Genomic DNA, 22,374 nt, shown 5'->3' with positions numbered 1-22,374 from the left:
TGATACATGTTTTCCCATGGGAACAGCACTTTGTTGAAAGAACTGAATAGTTCATTATCCAATACTTCTTTTTACACTTCTTTAAGTATGGCACCTCAGGTTTTATTTATTACAGATCATGTAAATTTTGCCCTGAACAGATACAGAATTACTTGTTTACTAATAAACTTTCTACTACTATTCTGACCTATCCCAATATTTGACCATGTTGAAAGTATCACAGAATTTATTTTTCCAGTATTTGGGGGAGTAAAAGTAGTAGTAGTAGTATTCCTCTTTTGCCCATGGGAAAAATTACAGGGACTTGATTCAAACTACTACATGCACACCAATTTTGTCAAGTCAATCTGAGCTACACAGAATCTGATTTGTTCAGGGTATTTACAATTTTTGGGTTTTTTTATCATAGAAAGTTTATGTATGCTTTTAGATATTCAAAGGCTATCTTCCATTAAAGTGAATAGCAAGAGAAAGTGCTGAGATCTTCTGCAAATCTCCTCCCAGATGGATATCAAGAAAATGAAGAACATGTAGTTAGGTGATTCTCAGTGATGCTCTGGTTTTTAGATTATTTGTCTTGCATTCATCCCAGTGGGAGAAGAGTGACAAATGTAGGACTGTGATCTAGTTCATCAAGATTTGAATTACCACACTCGTCTTTTCTCATCCTGCTAGCTGAAATCAACACTTTGCTACTCTCGTAAATGTGATTTAACCACTGACCACAGGGGCCTATGCAATGGTGGCAGAAAAATCATACCTTGAAAAACAGTAAGTCCTTAATGCAGAACCAGAAAAGGGGGAAGATCTGCTAAAAACAGGGTAAGGCCTTAACGCAAAACTTGTCAACTGTGTCTCCTGGTTTTGTTAAAAAACAAGTTTCTCTTTTAGTGACTTTGCCTGTCAGCTAAAGCCTTCATATTAGCTGCTTTCCTGAAAAGCTAGATACATGTTTTGGTAGACACAGCAATGGAATGTGAGGTCATTGACAAGGATGGATGGATGTTCATCTTGCTAGAGGGGCAACAAGAAACAGGTGACCAGAAACTGACCAACAGAGTATAACATCCCATTCACGTGAATACTTCATATAAAAGTGGGAGAACACAAGGATCTCGTTCCTTTTTCCTTATGGCTGACATTAGGAGAGGACATTGCGAGTCATCCCTGCGAACTGAGGCCTAGTGACAGACTGAACCCACTTCCAGTTGGCCGCAGAGTCCAGTCCAGGACTTCGGGTGCCAGCCCAACATCTGCCAGAGCAGTTGCCGGGACTTTCATAATTAGTTTTGTATATTTTGTATTGTTTTCCTCTATTTTATCAGTAGCATTAGTAAAACATTTTTAATTTTTCCAACTCTCTTCTCTCTGTCCTTCTTCCCCTCCTGATTGCCTGTCCTTAGTGGGAAGGGGGAGAGGGAGAGGGTGAAGGGGGAAGCGGGGAAAGAGGGGGTTAACAATACATCTGCCAGTTTTATTGTCACCCTGCAATCAAAACCTCGACACTGTGGAAATTTCACAACCACATAATACTAAGAATGTTTAAAAATGGATGAAAAAAGTATTTTTCTTTAGTTGTGTAATTTTAAAAAATAACATTTATTACAACTGAACACATAAAAAGTAAGTAGATAAGTAAAAGTCAGCTTTAGACAAGATGCCATTATGAAGACACCATTCTGAAAAGATGCATCTAAATCTTTATATCGGTGAAATAGAAAACGTTTTTGGAATGGGAGGTTCCAGGCAACTCGATGTACTGATAGCAATTTTAAAAAATTAAATCGTTATTTGTAGAAAATGGTTGGTTTAGGAACATTGGGAGAGGAACGGGATGATATCAAAAATACCAGTGCCAGCAGACTGGTAATGCTTTCGGTGGTGTCAGTTCCAGCCCTTCTCCTCGGTGGCCTCAGGCCTGCAACCCTCCAGGACCCAATGGAGAACAACCAGAAAGGGCATGCAACGTGGTGGCCGCTTAAAGTCCGGTTTTCCAGCCCTTGTTCCTCTGGCCATTTCTGCAGAACACAACAGGAAGTTTACATTCTGTATTGCTTTGCCCAGAGCTCCCCACTGGGAGCCACAGTTCGATATTAAGACACTAGAGAGTGTCCAGAAGAGGGCTACGAAGTTGTGAAGGGTTTGGAGGGAAAGCTGTATGAGGAGTGGCTAAAGTCACTTGGTTTGTTCAGCCTGGAGGAGACTGAGGGGAGACCTCATGGCAGCTACAGCTTCCTCACAAGGGAAGGAGGAGGGGCAGGCACTGATCACTTTTCTCTGGTGATCAGTGCCAGAACCCAAGGGAATGGCAGGAAAATGTGCCAGGGGAGGTTTAGGTTGGACATGAGGAAAAGGTTCTTCCCCCAGAGGGTGGTGGAGCACTGGAACAGGCTCCCCAGGGAGGTGTCACGGCCCCAAGCCTGACAGTGTTCAAGAAGAGACTGGACAACGCCCTCAGACACATGGTGTGAAGTGTGGGGTTGTCCTCTGCAGGGACAGGAGTTGCACTCAATGATACTTGTGTCTTACAGGACATTCTGTGATTCTATGACTGCCCAGTCCACACTGCTCCCCAGCTCGGGGGCAGCACAGCTTGCAGACCCAGGAAGCCCCAGCTAAGCCTGGCTTAAAACAAACAGAAAACAAAATCAAAACAAACAAACAAAAAAAACCCCACCTATTTTACATGAAGTGGCTCATGCTCTTTTTTAAAATATTGGCCTTTTGCCAACGGCAGGGCACCACTTTGCAGGGAAAGCAGAATTTCCTGGTCTCGGCACCCACTTTCACAGCACCCACTCCGCGGGGCCCCTGGGCCGCCACGTTCACCCCAGCAGCGTTCCCACTGGCAGAGCTCTCTTCAGAGCACCCGACCCCACACGGCCCACGACCGCTAAGCAGCGGCTACAGCCCGCAGGCGGGCCACGGCTCCAGGACCCACCCGACAGGAGGAGCCCGCGGTCAGGAAACAGCCCTAAGGCCGTGGCCGCCACCGCCCCTCAACCCAAGCACAGAGTTCGGCGGGCTGCGCCTGCGGCTGACCCCGCCTGCGGCTGACCCCGCGGCCAATGGGAGCTCACAGTGGGACACTGTTGCTAAGTAGAACAGAGACTTCGCGCCGCGTCCAACCCCCGATTCGCTGAGAGCCCCGTAGCCAATGGGAGGACCTTGAGGCGAGCTGGCGGTGAGGAGGGGGTGGGCCCTCGGCAGCTCTAGCAGCCAATCAGAATAAGAATTGCTCCTGGCCGCGTACTCGGATGGGCTGCGGCGCCTGTGCGAGACCCAATCAGAGGTGGGGTGGGGGCGGAGGAGGCGAGTCGGCGCGCAATTTGAATCGACGTGGGGCGGGGGGTGGGAGCGTCTGACGGCGGTGGAAGTCGGGCTGCGGTCGGGGTGAGCAAACGCGCACGGCTGGGTGCGTGTGCCGAGCGGCCGCCGCCATTCCCCCAGCGCCGCGGAGGAGCCCAGCCCGTGCGCCATGGCGCTGGAGGAGTCCCTGCGGCGGAGCAACGCCCGCTTCATGGCCACCATTAACAGCATCTTGGAGAGGGTGAGGGCCGCGCGCGCCGCCGTGGCCGTTGGATGGCGGGAGCCGTTGGCAACGGCTTTTTGTTTCCGTCGCTGTCCTGAGGCGGGCTTGGCGGGGACGCTCTGTCAGCGGCGCGATCTTCAGGCTGCTGCCGTCCGGCTTCGCCCCTGTCTGTCTGAGGGGCGCCGTGCGCTTTTACGGTCCCTCTTGCCGAAATGGTGTGCGGCGCGGCCTGGCCGCCCTTGTGCGTCTCTGTCCGCCTCTGGCAGGCTGCCGGGCAGCGTGGCCCTCTCTCTGCCCGCCTCACCTGGCGGGGTGGCCGGGCCCTCCACTCCGGTTCTCCCTGGCCGCCTCTTAAGTCCTGCTCTGTTAGTGCCGACACGTTCATTTTTCTTCCCGTGTGCTGATTTGCAGTAACTGGCACTGAAATCTCTTTGTCAATTAGTTATTTCTGGTTTCACAAGCTCCCGTTTTTCCTGGCTGCTGAGAGCAGCTGTCACCCGGGGCCTCACGCAGCTTCGCAGTTTGTGCTGAGCTTTGGCGTGAGCAACACTTAAATCAGGGGTTGCCAGGTTTTTTTGAACTTAGAAGTCCGAGTTGTCTTTGTAGTGCCCTTAATTCATTTTAGCTAGCATTAGATGAGGTATTTTCAAAAAAAATACACACAGAAGTGAAACTCCCTCCACAAATCCTCCTTACTTTAGAGCTATTTTCTGCTAAAGACGTGAGAACCATACACCTCCATCCAGAGATAGGTGTATTTATTCAGGGATGTCAGCTTTGCAGTTCAGAGAAATTGTTTGTGTTAATGTCTAGGTGCTGGCATAAGGCTATATTTATAGATACATAAGGCCATATTTATATACAAAGTACCTATTACCATATCAATAAACATTCCTTGGAACCACTCTAACAGCAGAGGTAAGAACAGGAGTTAGCCTGTTAGTACCTCAGCAATGGTTTCCAACAACTTAAAAAAAAAAAAAAAAGCTACAAGATTCTGTTTCTAGAATGTTTTCCTCATCCAGCATTAGACTGGATGACATTTTCATGTGTCATGATCTGTAGGTCTATGGTAAGTGGCTGCTTCCAGTTACGACAGAGGGAGTTTAGAAGCTCTGTAATTAAGTAACTTAACCATTTTTTGAAAACTCACTGAAGCCTCATTTTGTCAGCAACTGGCTTATGCCTTGAGATTGAACAACTCATACATATGCTTAAAATATGTATGTTTTTTCTAGGAATTAAAGTTTTGAGATTGCTAACTTCTAACTATAGCCAATAAAGCAGCATGTGGATAACTTCATGTTTTGGTCAAAACAAAATTGTGTTAAAACAATACTTAAAATGCATGTTAAAAACATCACTGTAAGCATTTATTCTAATCTTTAATGGTCCTTTTTATTTAGTATAATCATCCTTTTGAAGATGATCTACTTATCTCCATGGAAACTCTCACTTACAGTACACCTGATGGTAAGAACTTCATAAAGCTTCAATATTTATGTGCTGTATATTTATACTTAGTAAAACATGCAACTGATGGAACCTTTGATTTGTAAAGGCTGGCTTATACTTTTGGTTTACTAACCTCTATTCAGTATGGAATTAATATGGATCTCAGTCCTGTCAAGCCTTAACTATGGCTTTGACTAACGTCAGATACCATGTAGTCAGCATGCATTCAATAAAATTTTAAGAGTAAAACAATTTGCTTTTTTTCCCCTCTTCATGGCATGTGTGGCTGTAAGGCTCCTTGGATTTTAGCTTAGTGTTGTTAGATTTAGCATGTGATTTCTTGTTGTTGTTTTTTGGGTTTTTTTTGTTTGGTTTTGCCTCACTTCTCAATTAACTTAGAATTACAATTTTCTCTAGTCTTGTTTATCTATGTTTATCATGCTTCTACAATTGTACTGGAGGCTACTCAGATTTGATAATGTGTTGTTACTATGTAATATGTTCTTCCTAAATGTTTGTTAGAATGATAGTGGGTATATATAGTGTTATAAGAAAAGCTATGTTTATACTGATATCTCTTGTTATTTCTAGGACCCAAATCATGGGAGGATGTGTCAACCAATGACCTTAGAAAATGGCAGGAGGAAGTACTTGAGGTAGCTATTAATGTATTCCTACTATGCAGTTTGTAGTAATGTTTCTTTTTCCTTATTATATAATACATATAGGAATAAATTCAAATCTTGCTGTGCCATATAATATTTGCAAGAGGTATTAATCAATTAATTCAACATCTGTCATAAAATAGGGGTTTAGGATAAATTGGTTAAGACTGTCAGGTGAGACAGACTAAAATAGATGACCATTTACCAGTGCTAAGCACCACTAGTAAACCTGGAAAAAGAAATATTTTTTCTTTTTTCTAAATGCTGGCTGATGGGGATGTGTACTTTTGGATCTCAGCAGAATATTGTCATTGAAGTTAACAAGCGTTGGATCAATTTCTCTTGGTTCAGGTAATCAGCTCTTCAATTCCAGAGGGCTTACTGGTTTCATCATTAGATTATTTTTTTTTCCTGCAAAATAATGCTAAAGTAATTAAAGTATCTTTGCAGTCTCAGCACTTGCTGTCTTTGTCAGGCTAAAGCCATTACTGTTGTGTGATCTGTATTTTTTATTCTGAGTACTTACATTAAACAAGCAGTTACTTCTTTTTCTCTTTCCTCAACTCACTCGTAAGAACTCAACAGTGAATTTGTTCTAAATCTCAGTGTTTCTGCCATAACTGCAAAAAGTCACCCATTCTACATGCATTCTACATTCACCCATGCTACATTCCTAATATCTGCCTCAAAAGCTAAGTTATGTGGTGTGCCTTGGTAGTTAACACAGAAGCTGTTTTGAACCTCACAGAGTGAGGGGACAAGGGGTAAAATTCAGTCTTGGGAAACAGGAGAGTATTTAATGGAGAGAGCAAAGGGGCTGTATTTCCCTTTCCTTTTCCACTCCTGGGTAATACCTTGTGCATCATCTACTAATCATTGCTGCACAACTTTACAGGCTAAATACATTAAGGACTATAAGAGGAATTATCTGTCTTAGCCTGGGCCAAGGTAGCTAAAGCTTACATTCTTGTAGCAATTTTAACAGCAATAGTCTGACAAGAAGTAAGTGATCAGGTAACTTTTAACATGTATTGTATTTGTGGCTTTTCTAATCAGGCCATGGAAAACCCAATGGAAACTGAATTATTATTTAGGAAGTGCATAGTTGTGAGATGTACCAAAGTAAACAAAGGCATCCATTAATTACTATTGTAATATTCTTCTGATGTTTCTTCTTTTCCTGTTTTAATTGCAGTGTAACAGAAGAAGTGAAAGGAATGCAGGTAAAGTGTTTAAGAAAATAAGTGCCATAGATTATCTTATCCGAAGAGTCTTGACTTAATAGAAGACATCCTGGTTTTATGCCAAACTCTCTAGGATACTCACTGTTTTTTGTGGGGGGAACCACACAAAACCAATAATGTTCATAATTAAAAGTTTGAGTAAATACATTATAATTGATATTGCTGTCATCACAAGTTGTTTAAAATAATCTCACCTGATCAATTAAACAGATAGCTTTTTGTTGTATGTGTCAGTTTCAGCAAATGTTCATTGAATCTAAAAATTCCAGCCCTAACTTACATGGATGTTCAAGTGGACAGGTTTGGAAGTTGCTAACTTTTTGAAATAACTAGATAAGCGGGCATATTAGAAAATGATTGTTAAAAGAATCTCATGAAGTTGCATGATGAACTATCAAAAATTTAGCAGATTATTCTGTATACTGAATGAATCAGGCTGCTTGCAGGAAAAGGTTCATTAGAGATCAAGTATCACAATTAAAGTCAAATCAAGACTGCATACCTAAGTGTAATTCTGATACTACTTAGGGAGATGTATGACATATGAAGATTTTTCTCATTGTTCTGAAAAGGTCCTGTATGTTCCAATAAAATACAAGTTTTTACTGGAATAAATGATTGGGGGGAAAAGCTGATGTGTAGTACAGCACAGATGTGTTGGGCTTTATTTTCTTAAGGCATTGCAGTCTTTTTTTCTTTTTTTTGGTGTTGCTTATTTCGTGACATTTATCTAAGAAACTCTTAGCTGAACATCTGAGGACAAAACACAGTCTAGTGTCCCTGTCCCTCTGTAATCCTACCAAAAAGGTTTTCCATACAGGCTTCAGGTATACTTTGAATCAGCCTATAATTAAAATATTCAGCTGGGAAGGGTCTGATATAAAAAGATTCAGATGGTCCAGACATTTGCCTCCAGTTTTTAGAAAATATATGCCGAAGAGTCTGAAAACTACAGAAAATGACTGGTTACAATCTATGGTAAAACTCGGAAAGTAAGCATCCAGCAGTTAGTTTTTTAAAAGATACAGTGTTGGAAGTCTTTCAGAAGTAAGTTTTTGTTAATCTTTGTGTGTTGAACTAAGGTCTGAATACCTTAGAAGTTCTTATTTAAAGAATTTACTTGGAGTTTATTTAATACCATGAAGACTTGATCTAATTAATTTTAAATGTACTGCATTACAGATAAGGTAGAAAAGCAAAAAAACCCGATGTCTTACTTATTTTTTCCAACTTTGAATATAATTCGAGCAAAGTTTTTATTATTTAGTTATGTTTTAAGTTATGCTAGGGAAGATATGTTTAACTGAATATTGAAGGTGTTAACAGCTTTTGTTATGAGGAAAAACGTACTTTTACAGATTAGTATTTATACTTGTATATTTATATATGCTATAAAAGATGGAATCTCATAGATTTGTTCAATTTAAGAAAATCATATATTGTGTTGACTTTTTTAATTTGAAATGCGAAAGTAAATGGAGTAAGCACTTGAACTGGCTGATTATGGTTGGTGTAACCCTTAAAAAAAAAATAAGGCTCTGGCTATGGATTATTAAAGCTACTGTGTACATTTTACCTGTTCTTCTATATTCTTAAGTGGGCCTGATATGTGTTTTCAGTTAGGGTACATAAAGTTCTATGCTATTAAGTGTGAACATTTAGAATATCTTTATGAGATCCAAATACTTATTAGTGAACCCTTTGTTTAGTGACAGTTTTGAGTAGGGTAAACATACCTGCTTAAGCACATGTAGTATTTTTAAGTCACATGCATTCAATCATGAGAGGTCCTGCTACAGCTTTAGTACCAGCAGAGTCATATGTTTGGGGATACAGATCTTCTCTTTTGGGAAAGATCAAGTTTCTGTAATTTATGCAGCATTAGCAACAGATTTAAGCAATATTTTTTTATACACACCTTATAATCATATGCACTCTATACAGACTTGAGAGGTTGTGGCTTGCTATAGATATGTTTTTATATCTAACAAGGCAGTGGTTAGAAATGTAACTTTTTTTCTGCAATATCAAAACAGTTTTCAGTCGGATTAATTTTAATAGCAACAGTATTTGTCTTAGAGGTTCATAATGAAATAAATGTGTGTGGAAGTCACATTTATTTGAAGATAGCTGCTTCTCTGTGGATCTCTTTTCGGTTTTATTTAAATCCATTTGAGTTGCAGTAGCAAATGTAAAAAATAGAGGTCTCTGCTCAAATAGGCAGCCTTTACAGTCTTCGTATTTCTTCTGCTCCTTCTGAGATAAATGAAGGGGGAACAGCACAGAAAGATTGTGATTGGGCCTATCTGTGCAGGAAGACAGGCACAGCACTTTTGGAATGTCCCCTTGCCAAGAATCATTAAAAAGATGCAATAGAGGTTTGGGGCTCCATCCTCAGGCTTCACGAGTAGTACATCTTTTTCATATCCTTTTCAACACAACAAGAAAAATGCAGAAAAAGTCTGCAGTTGTCTTCCTTTTCTACAAGTGATACCAACTGATAAAAGGGTAAATTTTATTTTCTGTAATGCTTCATGGGTCAAGAAGAAAACAATATGGTAGATGTGTATTTCTGATCAGAATTAGTCTGCTGTATTTGACTAGAATATTGTTCTGTCACTTATCTGTTCTTTGTATCAGTCCTATGTAAGATCTCCATTTGCAAAATGTCAATGTTAAATATTTTTCCAAGTAAGAGTATATACAAATGATGAATTAATGAGTTTGGGTATAATATTGGTCTGTGACTTATCAAATTGAAATAGAATTATTTTTTTCCTCCTGTGCATGCTAAGAAATGTCAAAGCAACATAACAGTGATTTTGAGGATGGACATTCAACAGGACATCAGGTATGGGCACCACATTGCATCTACCGTTACAAAGCCTCTTTAGGAAGAAGTATTTATGTACTCAAAAGTTGAGAAAATAATCATGAACAGGTGATCCTGTACCATACCTATAAAGCTAGATTTTTAAAGGCCTACTCATTGCTAAATTGAATCACTTTGTTCTCCTTAAGTAAGAACTTCTGAAAAAAAATGAGGGCTTAAAGTATTTTGCTGCAGTTCTACTGCAGCTCTTCAAATTTTAGATACCTTATTAAACAATTGTTTTGTAGTTCCCCACATGTAGTTGCATTATTTTGGGAAAAATGTGTCTTTACTTGCTAGGTGCACAGAATCATAGAATTATGTTGGTTGGAAAAGACCCTCAAGATCATTGAGTTCAACCATTAACCTAACTCTGTCACTAAACCATGTCCTTAAGAACTTCATCTACACATCATTTGAATGCTTCTGGGAATGGTGACTCCACCACTTCCCTGGGCAGCCTGACAACCCTTCCTGTGAAGAATTTTTTCCTAATATCCAACCTAAACCTCCCCTGGGACAACTTGAGCCCATTTTCTCTTGTCCTATCACTTCTTACCTGGGAGAAGAGACCAACACACTCCATGCAACAGCCTCCTTTCAGGGTTGTAGAGAGCGATAAGGTCTCCCCTTAGCTTCCTTTTCTCCAGGCTGAACAGCCGCAGTTCTCTCAGCCGCTCCTCATCAGATTTGTGTTCCAGACGGCTCACCAGCTTCGTCACCCTCCTCTACACTCTCTCCAGCACCTCAATGTTTTTCTCATAGCGAGGGGCCCAAAACTGAGCACAGTATTCAAGGTGGGGCCTCACCAGTGCTGAATACAGACTAGTTAATATGGCTTATGCTACCAGGTCTTAAAATTCCTTTAATGTTCTTTTAAGGAATCTCCTGAGACCTCTTGTGTGAATACATCTGATACAGGTGGGTTTTTTAATTTACTTTTTAGATTTTTCTTGTTTTGTTTTTTGAAACTTGTATTACTCAAGATCTTTTTATTCTTGTGCATATAAAAACTTGCTATTTTGCACAAATTAAACTATGGCTAGGCGGTTACCAGCATGTAATGATGAACAAAGCAGCTGCAGCAAAATATGGTTAGCTGGTGTTTAAATACTCTGGTATATATTAGGTGCTTCACACGCATAGCTGTCACCAAGGGAGATGATTACTTCCTTCTTGAGGCAAAACAGAAAATAGCAATCTGAAATTTGTCCTCCTGTCATTTCAGAGTGTAATTTCAAATATCTATTTGAATGATAAAACAATTTCTGCAAAATTAGAAAATGTAACCTTGTGTTTTCTCAACCTGTGTAGTGAAATACAGGAAACAAATTTCAGAGGCATCTGTAGCTTAGCTTCTTTAAGTGTCCTTTATCTTTTGCACTCATGGGATAAATGAGTGATGCAGTTCAGACTCTGGTAGCTTCATAGCACTGTGCGATAATATGATTATCCACTCCTCCTCCTTCTTTTGTAAATGTTCTACTAAGAGACTGGAGAGGGTTTATAGCAGCCTTGATGAGTCCCAGCTATCTCCAAATGTAGTAGTTTCCTAGAGATGTTGGGTTGGATTCCTCACTTAAAAATTGAATTCACTTAGGTGTTCTGGTTTGTGGGGTTTGGTTTGGTTTTGTGTGTGTGTGTGTTTGGGGTTTTTTAATATACAGAAGGTTAGCAATAGGACATGCTAACTCTTAAGAAAAAGGAGTATTTCTAGCTGCTTTAGCTAAAATTTTAGTTTTAGCAGGTTTTTTCCATCTTTAGTATTCATACAGAGACACTTCTTAGTGAAGGCAGTGTTTCTTCCAGGTTTTATACAGTACTTTTGTTCTGAAAGTATGTGAAGCCTATCAACAGCAGGTACAAATAAACCAAACAGCTCTCACCTGTACATGAAAGTATTGTTCTTCCCTTAATCGGGAAAATTATTAGGTCTACCTTCTTTGGTTTCACAGGAAGTAGCATGGCAAAGTATAGTGATATCTGAACAATTCCTTGTATCTACTAGGATAGTATCACAGAATAATTAATTTGGAGAGAAAGGGGAAGGTTCAATCTGTATTGTATATTTATCGAAGTGTATTTAAGTTTAGAGGATTGGATCAAAGTCAAAACTTAATATTTACAGTAATCTCCCTACTAGTATGTTCAACTCTTATGTAAGATATCTTTTAGGTAATGATATATCTTTTAGATAACATTGTATTGAGTGCATTTCCAGTGAAATAACTTCCTGTATTATTGGTCAAATTTTTCAGAGAGAAAGGTGGAAGTTTTCATTTTTCCTCTCTCTCTCCTGCACTTGAGCAACAAAGGTGTTCCCAAATTTCCCTTTTGGCCCTTAAAAACACTTTAGGGTTCCCCAGAGAAGTTACTTGACTTTTTTTCTGTTTTGTGCAGTGCCATGATCCTCTGCTAATAATGTTCTAGTGATTTGAAGTATGATTGACAATACATTAAAAACATATTTAAAATTACACTTTTGTGATGTTTCACACCTAGAAGGATATTCAATTTGTATGCAGAACAACTTGTATGATACAACCTATTTCTAATCATTTGTAATTGACATGATGGAGTCAACCATTCTTGGACACTTGAGTTACCTTTATACAAGAACCTCTCATTTCTATAGCAGTCTAGTAATTTCTGACCGTTTAGGGAGCAGTATGCCAGTTTTGTGCCCAGTTCTACTGGATATAGAATACTGAATTGTGTTGTTTCCCACCAAGATACAGTTTCTTTCATATGGGTCTTTATTTTAGCTCTATGGCAGCAGGTGTCCACAAAGCTTTAGGTGATGACTGCAGTGACAGGGGACAAAAAAGGAAGATGGGATAAGTTGGAAAATATTTTCATTCACTTTTTAATAATTTAAGAATAGTGTCAAGAGGCAGTGATGTCGTAGGTATCATAACCAGATCTTTTTCACTCTTTTTTCCATTTTCATGGTTATTCTCCTTTTCTCTTTCCCTCCCTGTGATGAACATGATCATAGGACAAAGATATAACAGCCAGGGAATTTCAGAAATGAGGACTTACTATGCAGCTACATGTTTTCTGATCATGAAAGACTAAGGCTTTAGCTAGTGATGAATTGGAAGGTCTGATACATCTAGCAAAGAAATGCTTTATTGTGTTTCATTCACAAACATACCACATAGAATACCTAAAAATTAAGTTGGAAGATTTGGACTTGCTTTAAGTCTGTCTTAGTTCTTGCCTTGGCAGTTTTAAGGCAGTCTTGATGAGAAGCAACTAGGAAAAGGAAGCATAGTAGAAGGTCCTTTCTATCTTTGTTGGGAAATTTAGGAATGTATTAGGAAATAAGTGGAAATTATACATTAATAGTGAATCTCGCAGTTCAGTACTTAGAAAATATTCACCATCTGAAATTCTTAGCATAAATCTTGAAGAACTGGTTGCAAACAAGTTATCTCCACTCTTTGTTCCACTCATGCCATTTAGGACCCTATAAGCCATGCTTTTAAATTTGACTTGAAATGGAAAGGTAATACAGATAAACAGTTTTAGTGTAGAAAAGACTTTTCTAAAATGAAACCTGTTAGCAAATGAGTCATACAGGGTGTGTTTAAAAACATTTCTGGTTTGGTTTTGAGTTCAACTAGGTTTTATTTAGTATTTATTTTCTAATTGTAGGTGAAGAAAGTGATACCGATATAGTGTCAGTAAGAAGAAAATTTCAAGACATTCACTTACAGGTAAAAATTTCTGATGTCTAATACAATGGAATAATTTTATGTTCAATAGAAATGATTGAATTATTTGAATAGCTTACATATGCCTGAGGTGTTGATGCAGTCAGCAGAAGACTCCATGTAGCCTGCATATTAATGCGTATTTTCAGCAAGCATAACGAGAGAGGTTCAATAAATAACGTCATGAAGACCAATATGAAGTAATATCATGTCTTGGTATTATTAGTATACCAGATAAAGCCATACAACATATTGCATAGAACAGGCAACTCTGAGAAAGGCTACAATAGGTATGGAAAAAGAATAACCAGATGAATCACAAAATGAAAAAACTTATAAAAATATGATCATTCACCTGAGAGCCTAACATAAACAGGTAACATGGTGTTTTGTTTTTTAAAAAAAAAATAAAAAAAATCTGAGATAATGGCTACCATAACAAAAGCAGACTGGAATATCCTGCTGTTATTTCCCGAACTAGACTATGGGCTACCCAGAGTAGTTACGCTGATGTGGAAAAGTACAACACACATTTTGTGTGTGCAGCCATACTAATCCTGTGTTCTGCTTGCTCTAATACCAATTACTAAAATTGAATTTACTGTCCTTGTTTGTTCAGCATAGTGCTAGGCATTGTCATGTCTCTGACAACAACTAATACAAACCACTTAAGAAAGCAAGAGTTTCACTAATGAAAAACATCTGCCGTTTATCACCAAATGCTTTTAGATTTTACATGGAGGTGAATTACAGAGTAGGCCTTAATTTGTATATGAACTCAGGGAATATTAATAATATATGTAAAGATTTGCAGCTGTAATTACCAATGATTTGTAACCTAACACTAGGACTCTTTTATTTTCTTTTTTTCTTTGTTGTTTGGGGTTTTTTGGTTTTGTATTTATCAGTAGGTCTTCTGAGGCAGTGTGTGCTTTTTGCTGCATCAAGAAACTAGCTATTTATCTCTTTTTTTTTTAATATGTCTTCACATACGGTTCCCTCTTGGGATATTTTTAGCATAAAATATCTTCATTAAAAATAAGTTTATGCAGGTTGGATGTCCTCATCTGAATAATAGTTATTTGAAACAAATCTCAGTAATATTGTTTGGGTTTGTCAGTGTCAATAATTTCTGTGTGTTGAATTTAACTTTTTTTTTCTTCTCCCCCACTAAGAATCTGTATGTACGTGATGGGAAAATACAAGAGAAAGTAAAAGTGGATGTTATAGTTCAAGACAATGTTAGAAAAATTCCCGGATGGATTATGGTAAATACTTCACCTGTTCTAAGTTATTAGCTAATTAGAATAAAGAGCTCTCTAACTGTGCAGCACCATGAATTCTAATACAACTTCTCTGCTGTTCTATCATTGTTCCTCTCTTGCTTGCTACTTACATAAATATCACAGCATCTTAGGTCTCTGACAGCAATGATTTGTAAGAAACAGTGCAGACTATATCCAAATTTTTTTTCTTTTTTCTACTTTGTTCTTTGAACCCTGATGTGCGAGTTGATTCTCACTTCAGTAAGTTTTCTGAAAAGCCTAAATTTGAAGGTTGTAGAGAAAAAGGGAGATTTAGCTTTATTTTGGGTTTGGGGATAAGGGAGAGTAGGGGCACGAAGGATTATTTTACATGGTATGGCTTCTGTTTCCTACTGAAGTTGCCAGGGATGTATAGATTATCCAGGTATATATATCCATGCATAGATTCTCATATTTGGGAAAGGGATAAAAATATGATACATAATGTAGAAGTTGCAAAAATAAGTAGCCTTTCCAAGAATAAACTGGTAACTCTTAAAAGTTGTTACTGAAGTCTGACTAGACATTTTCTTCCTTGTCTGAAACGTACGAAGGCCCTTAGGACCATAACTATACAGGATCTATTATAGTAAGGAGAGAGTAGGAGAAGTCACAAATAAGGTTTTGTTGTTACTTCTAATGTGCAAAAAATTGAGGATATTAGATGGTGTCTTCTGTTTGTTTTTCAGAGAGAATGTCAAGGTTCATCAAAAGGTCTGCATTTAGCTTCACCAGTGCAAGAACTGATTGGTACAGCTAAATCTTTTGGAGGTTGGTCAAACATTTTAGTTACAAAACATGTTTCTATTAAAATTTATTAGAAATATTTAATTTATTGAAAACACAGAGGCACTGTTTATCCAACAGAAAAGTTCAACAGACTGGATTCTTGAAGAGAAGACAGACATGATTTTGCTTATGGCAAAATGTGCTTGAAAAAATAGAAAATAAATAACTTGTATACATAAAAGCAGCTTTTCTTAAATAGCCCCAGGAAAAAGAAAATGCATAGTTAAAAAATTCAGAAGCATTACGCTCCATTAAATGAAAGCGTAGTTTTTTGTTTCTGGAATGTCATGAATGGCTTTGGGTTGGCTGGTAACTGGTACTCAAAGTGGTACTTTACTAGTAAACTTTCTTTTTTCAGAAGTTCTCCAGACTTGATGCAAACCTAAAATAGAATTTTGGTGTAAATACTTCAAGCCTAACAACTACAAAAAGCATTGTGTTAATCATGCTTTATGGCAAGCAAAGCTGCGCTGGTACTAGCCAACTACAATGCTTTAAAGTAATATAAAAATAGAGTAACAAAACCTGTTGGATAAGGCTGTTCCTTCTGATCAGAAATCACGAAGAGCAAAGCAGTCTTCCTCTACAATGAAAACATTTTAGATATATATATAGATAGATATAGATATATATAAAGCTATTTTAAGATGGGGGGAGGGGCTCCAACACATCTCTTTTCTGTCTTCTATAGTCTGTGAAATCGATATTTATTTTTTTCCTAATAGATTGTATGTTAATAATCCATTTAGCCTGGCAAAAAAGCTTAATGAAATATGATATTACAGTAAGACTTGTTTCTAAGTCATATACATTAGTGGAAGTGCCCTAATAGATTTGGGGCTTTTTTTCTTCTTCTTGTTTTGTTTTGTCATTAATTTGGTTGGGTTTTTTTAACAGGTAACCAAGCTGCTGTTTGCAGAAGGAAAGTAGAATTGCCAAATGAATGTTCTTCATCCAGACCTCCACAGTTACGATTTTCTGATGTTCCCATGTCAACAAATACAATAACCATACCCAGGCATCAGACTTCCCCAGAACTGAATAAAACTTGGTGTGATAGTATCTTGGAAGAATACCAGTCTGCAAATGAGGAATGCTCCTGGAGCAATGTAACTCTTGCAGACTTGTATCCAGGGATGTTAGAGTCACTTACAAGGCTCATGACAAAGCAGACTCGGAGAAGAGAGTCAAAATACATGTTTGGACAATTAAGGCACAGAAGACACCCTTCTGGAAGACCAAAGCTCAATGTCACTTTAGTCAAAATAAGAGGGTTCAGACCTCCTAAACTGAAGCGAGCACAACCTAGCATATGCAGCAATAGACATGAAGACATCCAGAATCAAACTTTCAGAAACAAGAATAGAGAACTTCATGATGACAAGAGTTCCATTAATAATTTGTCTGGTGTATTACCTTATTCTTACAGTGATACAAATGAAATCAAAATGGACTGTTCCGACTCAAGTTTAGTACCTAGAAAAGGCCCAAAAGTCTCCAAACGGACTGTTTTTCCTGATGTTATAACTACAATGGGAGAGACATTTCTAGTTGAAGATGAGTTACAGACTACTGTCTCACTTAATCCAAAATGCAGAGAAAGTGAAAAATTTGCCTACCAGTGTCCTTCAGAATACTGTTTTATGATGTCTGCTGCCAGTTCAGGGTCAACAGGACTTCATCTGGTAAAAGAGAGTAAAACTCAAAAAAGTTACTTTTCTTGTGGTGATACCTCAGAGTTGTGTTCATCTACTTACAGTTCCTATGGCAGTAGTGATGCTTTTACACCTGTCACAAACTGTTCTCTTGCAAGAGCACCAAATACTTTGCTCATAAATCCTGAAAAAATAACCTCTGGAAGACAAATTTCTTTCGAGTACAAGCACTTATCTTCCTCGTTGTCTACAAAGCAGAGTCCTTCAAAGATGCCCCAGAAATACAAAGATGCATTTGAAAAGCTCTACTACAAACTGTGTCCCAAAGAAGTACAAAAGCCTTTGACATTGACAAGACCTCTTGCAAATTCACAGAACCTTGAAGATAAAGGAAGATTAGTGAAGAGTAATTTAGGTCATTCTGTGAGGTCCCATACACAGTGTGATAGAGAATTTGACAGGATCTATGAGCAATTGTTTAGTGGGGGTGTTCCAAAACTTCCTGGGTTTCAGAGAGCTTCAAATTTAAAGAAGTATGAAGGAATACAGATGTCTGAAACTGTAAATGCTCTTGTTAACTCGCCTGTTCGAACTTTATCTGCATCTCCCAGAGTTAAAAGACTGGGGAATTTCCAAAATGATCCTCTTTGTTCACCAGTAAAGCGACTGAGAGATATACCGGAACGTTACCTTTCTTCAGCAAAATGTGAACAGATTGCTTGCAGAAGAAACGCTGAACTTCAGACCGATGTCATGAGGTTTTTGAACCCATACAACGTCAGTAACGCCAGCATTTTTGACAGTCACAACTGCCAGAGTCAGGTACTAAAGGACCTTGTAAAACAATAATATTGTGCTATCTTTGATATTTGGAAAAGGGCTTAAAAATAGATTAGAGCTGGAAGCTTTTTAAACAAGTGGCAGCTTAATTCTTGTGCTATTTGGTCAGTAGAGTTGTTTTACAACTTTGGGGTTTGGAGGATTTTAATTTGCTAAAATAAAAGTCGTATCAGGTCTCCTGGATCATGTGAGGAAGTTCACTATATTTAATAACCTTGAAAGTGGTTATAAAATGCTCAATAATAGATTGTTTTAATAGACTGTGTCACTGGTTAAAATCTCAGACAGGGAGCCTGTTAATTAAGGTGTTGTCCTTCTGAAATGATAACACGTTGTAGGTGAATGAATTGAGACAAACAAATTAAACTTTACCAGGTTCCACTGGAATCACTAGACTTGTTGATTTAAATATTAAATCCAGCCCTTATTTCCAGGTTCCCAGCCATTTCTTCCGAGGCAAGCTGTGACATAATACATGAGTTTTTCCATCAATGTAATCTGTTAATGCTTTATTCTCAGGGCTCTGGATTTCATGCTGCAGCAGATAAAACTTTTCTTGGTGTTCCTGGTACTTCCTTGCAAGGTTAGTTTCAGAGACTTTATGAATTACTACTTTAGCAATCACAAGCACTTCCCCAAGAGTAGATCTATAAATCTCAATAGACCGCTGTCTAGGTGACAGCTCTTCTTCCTCAGTAATAGTTGGGTATGTTCAAGTGTTCCTTTAAGGAATCTATACAGAAAAGGTTTTCTGAATCACATGTAAACAGCAATTTAAGAAGCTTTTCTTTAGGTTAACTAAGACTTTTCCTACTAAAGTGTTGCTTATACCCATTGGTTTTCTCCCTTCCTTTTTTCTATTTTATTTAAAATTTGCTGTTGCTTTTACTTTACATATCTACATGTTCAGCAGGAAGTGCATAGTTTATTAATCCTACACTTGAGTAATCACATGCTTTTGTTTGGATTCTTCAGCTTTACAAAAACTTGCAATTGAGTTGTTGCATGCTACTGTCACTTGCTTAGGTGAATTAGATTGTTAGCCTGGATAAAAAGACTTTTGCTAATTCAGGACAGTAGAATTTTAGAATTTAAAAAAAAAACACCACCAAAACTACCTTAGTTTAAGATTCAAATATGCTAATCTTCTAATTTTCTTTTTAAAATATGATTTTGGTTTACAGCATGTCTGTAACATAACATGAACTTTTTTCCTACTAAGTAAAATGTTTGTTTTATTTTTATGAACCTTGTCATCAAGATAACAACTAACATGCAAAGGAAAATACTGAAGAAGGTTCCTTGAAATATTGTCAACTGGTATACAGGAAGAAAATGGCAGAAGAAATGTATTTCTTTGCATGTTTCTTGCCTTGTTGCATTTTTGTTGCTGGTTAATTGTCAAGAATTTATTTGAGGTAGACATCTGTTTATTTTGCCTTCCTCAAATTTTAACTAATACTTTATGTATTATGTTTTTTCTGGTATCAGCAGTTCCTTCTATGTTTTTCTAATGGCATAAGCATTTTTGAAGAAATATAGCTTATATTTAAATACAGTGTGTAAAATGTATTTGAAATTAAGTTTTGCCAGAACCTTTTGCATTAGAATATTTTTGTAAGGAAACTTGCTCATTGAAGTATGCCAGTGAAGTATTACCCATGTCTTAACAGGCTAATATTTTAACAACATACAGTAGCGTCCATGCTACTCAGCATTGTTCTTACCCTTTTCATACTACTGTTTTCTACCACCAGAATCTGGGATTGCAGATACCAACTCTGGTTGGCCTAGTGCAGTGAAGAATTACAGCAGTCCCAGAAATGCACAGTACTGTTGCAAAAGGTAAGTTCTTCTTCAAAAAGAAAATCCAAAAGAAATTCTTGGTGCCTTACATCTATATTAAAGGTGTGGAGGCTGTTGCTTACATGTGTACTTCTAGAATGAAAATCACAATGGATGCTTGGGAAAGCTCAAGCCAATCAAACCTGCAGACTCAAACACTGGGAAGCAAGTGTCTGGACAAAACTAGCCAGACTTCAGCATGGCTGGCCAGTGAACGTAAGTTAGTAAGATGGCTTGACTGAATAGCTACTCTAGTCCTTCTTTCTGTTCCTTGTAGATGCGTTTATTATTTTAGATATAACTCAGATGGACTGTCAGCTGACAAGCTTCCTTGGGCCTGTAGTGTGTCGTTCTTGTATATGGTTCCAAGGAGTGAAGCTCTTGTTTAATGGCTACAGAGCCCTCAGAATTTTTATGCTTAAGCCACGTGGCAAAATGCTGCATTTGTAATGAATGGTGGTGGAAAGAAACTAGTATTGTCTTCCTGTCTCAAATATGATAGCCTTTATGGAGAAGGTGATTATGAAAGACGCATTTCAGAAAAAGAAATGTTCAAAACTTTTCTTGAGCTCTGCATGACTGCTGTTGTACAGCTATAGTGCTATACTGAATTGACAGATGTAAACTAAAATGGTTCAAAATATGCCATTTCTCAAGTAATATGCAAGGAAATAATTATATTCTTACTTGTATCTTTCCTTTATAGCTATTGGTGAATACATTCCAAGCTTACATCTGGAAGTTTAAGAGATACTTATATAATTTAGGTTAAGATAGTAGCATTACAGAGACATTAAAATGACATAGGATGAAAAGTTTTCTCTCTAGCTGAGAGCACATAGGAATGTGGACAAGAAGTCCTGCTGCTGTTTACAGTCAAGATGTTCAGATATCTTGCTTTGATTTGTTTCAATTTCATTCTGTTCATCAGAGTTTTGGAAGGCATAGTATTTTTGTGTAATTTACTTTATAATCTTAACAATTCTTTTCTATAGGGTATCCAGAAAACTAAGCTACACTGTGGGTAAAGATGACAAATCTCAGCAATCACTTGGGTGACTTCCTGGTTGAAACCCACCAAGGAGCATTCATGGACTGCTACAGAAAAAACTTTGGTTTATAACGTTTGGGTTTGTTTTGTTTTTCTTCTTCCAAGAATCAGGGATGTATTTTGTGTGTGTTATGCAGTTAGTCCTGTTTTGGGCTTACCTGTAACGTAAATCTTCAGGAGTGGTTCATCCCTTCTGACAGGGCACTTAGTCGGACTCTTTGGCTTCATCAGGTATTGCAGGGAATCAGGGTTACGTTCTATGGCAAAGTTTAAATTTTGTAGTTAGTAATGTTTGTTCTAACAGTGTGATCAGTATTTTCTTGTTATCTGCTAATAAGCTTTGATTCTTAACATATTAGTCATAAGATAAGAATCAAGCTCTTTTTGCTGGATTCCTGCCTGTTTGTGCTTTATAAGTGTATTGACACTAAATGGAAAATTCTAAACTGGGATGGATGATTCAAATGCAGTATTAGATGCTATGACTTGTTACATGCCTGCTATGTTAAATTTTCTACATAGCTCACAGAGTGAATTGTTCAATAAAACTTTGTTTCAGTGAATTTGACAGTTGTGTTCTGACAAAATACATGTTCTAAATAAAAACCTGTTCTCAACAAATATCTGCTTTCAACATTTTATTTCAGGTATGTGAATTCTCATGAGTTTGTATCCCTACAGCAAATACATCAGTGTGATGTGGCTGGGTCCCACAGGTTTTCATTGCTGCATTCTTTCTTGGCAAGGAGATTATTTTAGTGGTGTCAAGTACACTCTGTTTTATCAACCCTGCCCCTTGTCAGCTTTCTGAGTTCCAGAAAAGGAAAAAAATCACATTCCTTAGGCTTTACTTCATTTCTGGGCACACAGGAGTTTTTATGTTATTTTAGCTCTTAAACCAAAATCTTGTTATCTAAAGTGTTTTTCTTGAACAAGAAGTCAGTTTCAGTGAGGTTTACAACAAGACAAGAACTTCTGCAATATACACACACATTCTGTCCCTCACAATTTGTGTATTATGTTTCCTTCAACAACAGCAAAAAAGATTGTCTTTTAGAAATGCTTTGTGGCTCATTTTTCTTCCAGTTCCAGACATGAATGAACTGTAGGGAATATGTTTTATGAACTACCTTCTCCTTGAATTTGTTGAGGTAGTTATTTCCCAATATTTCTTGATACACCAATACTGAGAGATTACATAACTCAATGTTTTCTGTTCTAAAGTAAATTAAATGTAAACTGGAATTGGGTTTTGGACACGTTCTGACTCTAGATATGTCTACACTGCAACCTGAATGTAGGCTTACCAAAGTAGGAAGGTAAGTTTGTTTAAGCTACACAGCAATAGTTCATTGTCTCCATGAAAATTACTTTGAAAGAATTTTAAGAGGTGGTTCTTGAAA

General features: G+C 37.9%; 1 protein-coding gene across 1 annotated transcript; it reads left to right on the top strand.

Annotated features, from left to right (window-relative positions):
- The first annotated feature begins 3,311 nt into the window (after positions 1–3,311).
- Positions 3,312–21,592, top strand: LOC102096306 (uncharacterized). The gene is made up of 13 exons (XM_065075902.1): positions 3,312–3,550; positions 4,939–5,005; positions 5,579–5,643; positions 6,848–6,875; positions 9,692–9,747; positions 10,650–10,689; positions 13,429–13,490; positions 14,663–14,755; positions 15,481–15,562; positions 16,478–18,057; positions 18,595–18,658; positions 19,833–19,920; positions 20,916–21,592. The coding sequence occupies exons 1-13, from the start codon at positions 3,479–3,481 to the stop codon at positions 20,977–20,979; spliced, it is 2,361 nt and encodes a 786-aa protein (XP_064931974.1). The 5' UTR covers positions 3,312–3,478; the 3' UTR covers positions 20,980–21,592.
- The last annotated feature ends 782 nt before the right edge of the window (positions 21,593–22,374 follow it).

Source organism: Columba livia, chromosome 1 (assembly GCF_036013475.1).
Source record: "Columba livia isolate bColLiv1 breed racing homer chromosome 1, bColLiv1.pat.W.v2, whole genome shotgun sequence".
Classification (NCBI taxonomy): domain Eukaryota; kingdom Metazoa; phylum Chordata; class Aves; order Columbiformes; family Columbidae; genus Columba; species Columba livia.
This window is presented reverse-complemented; position numbering and strand designations above follow the sequence as displayed.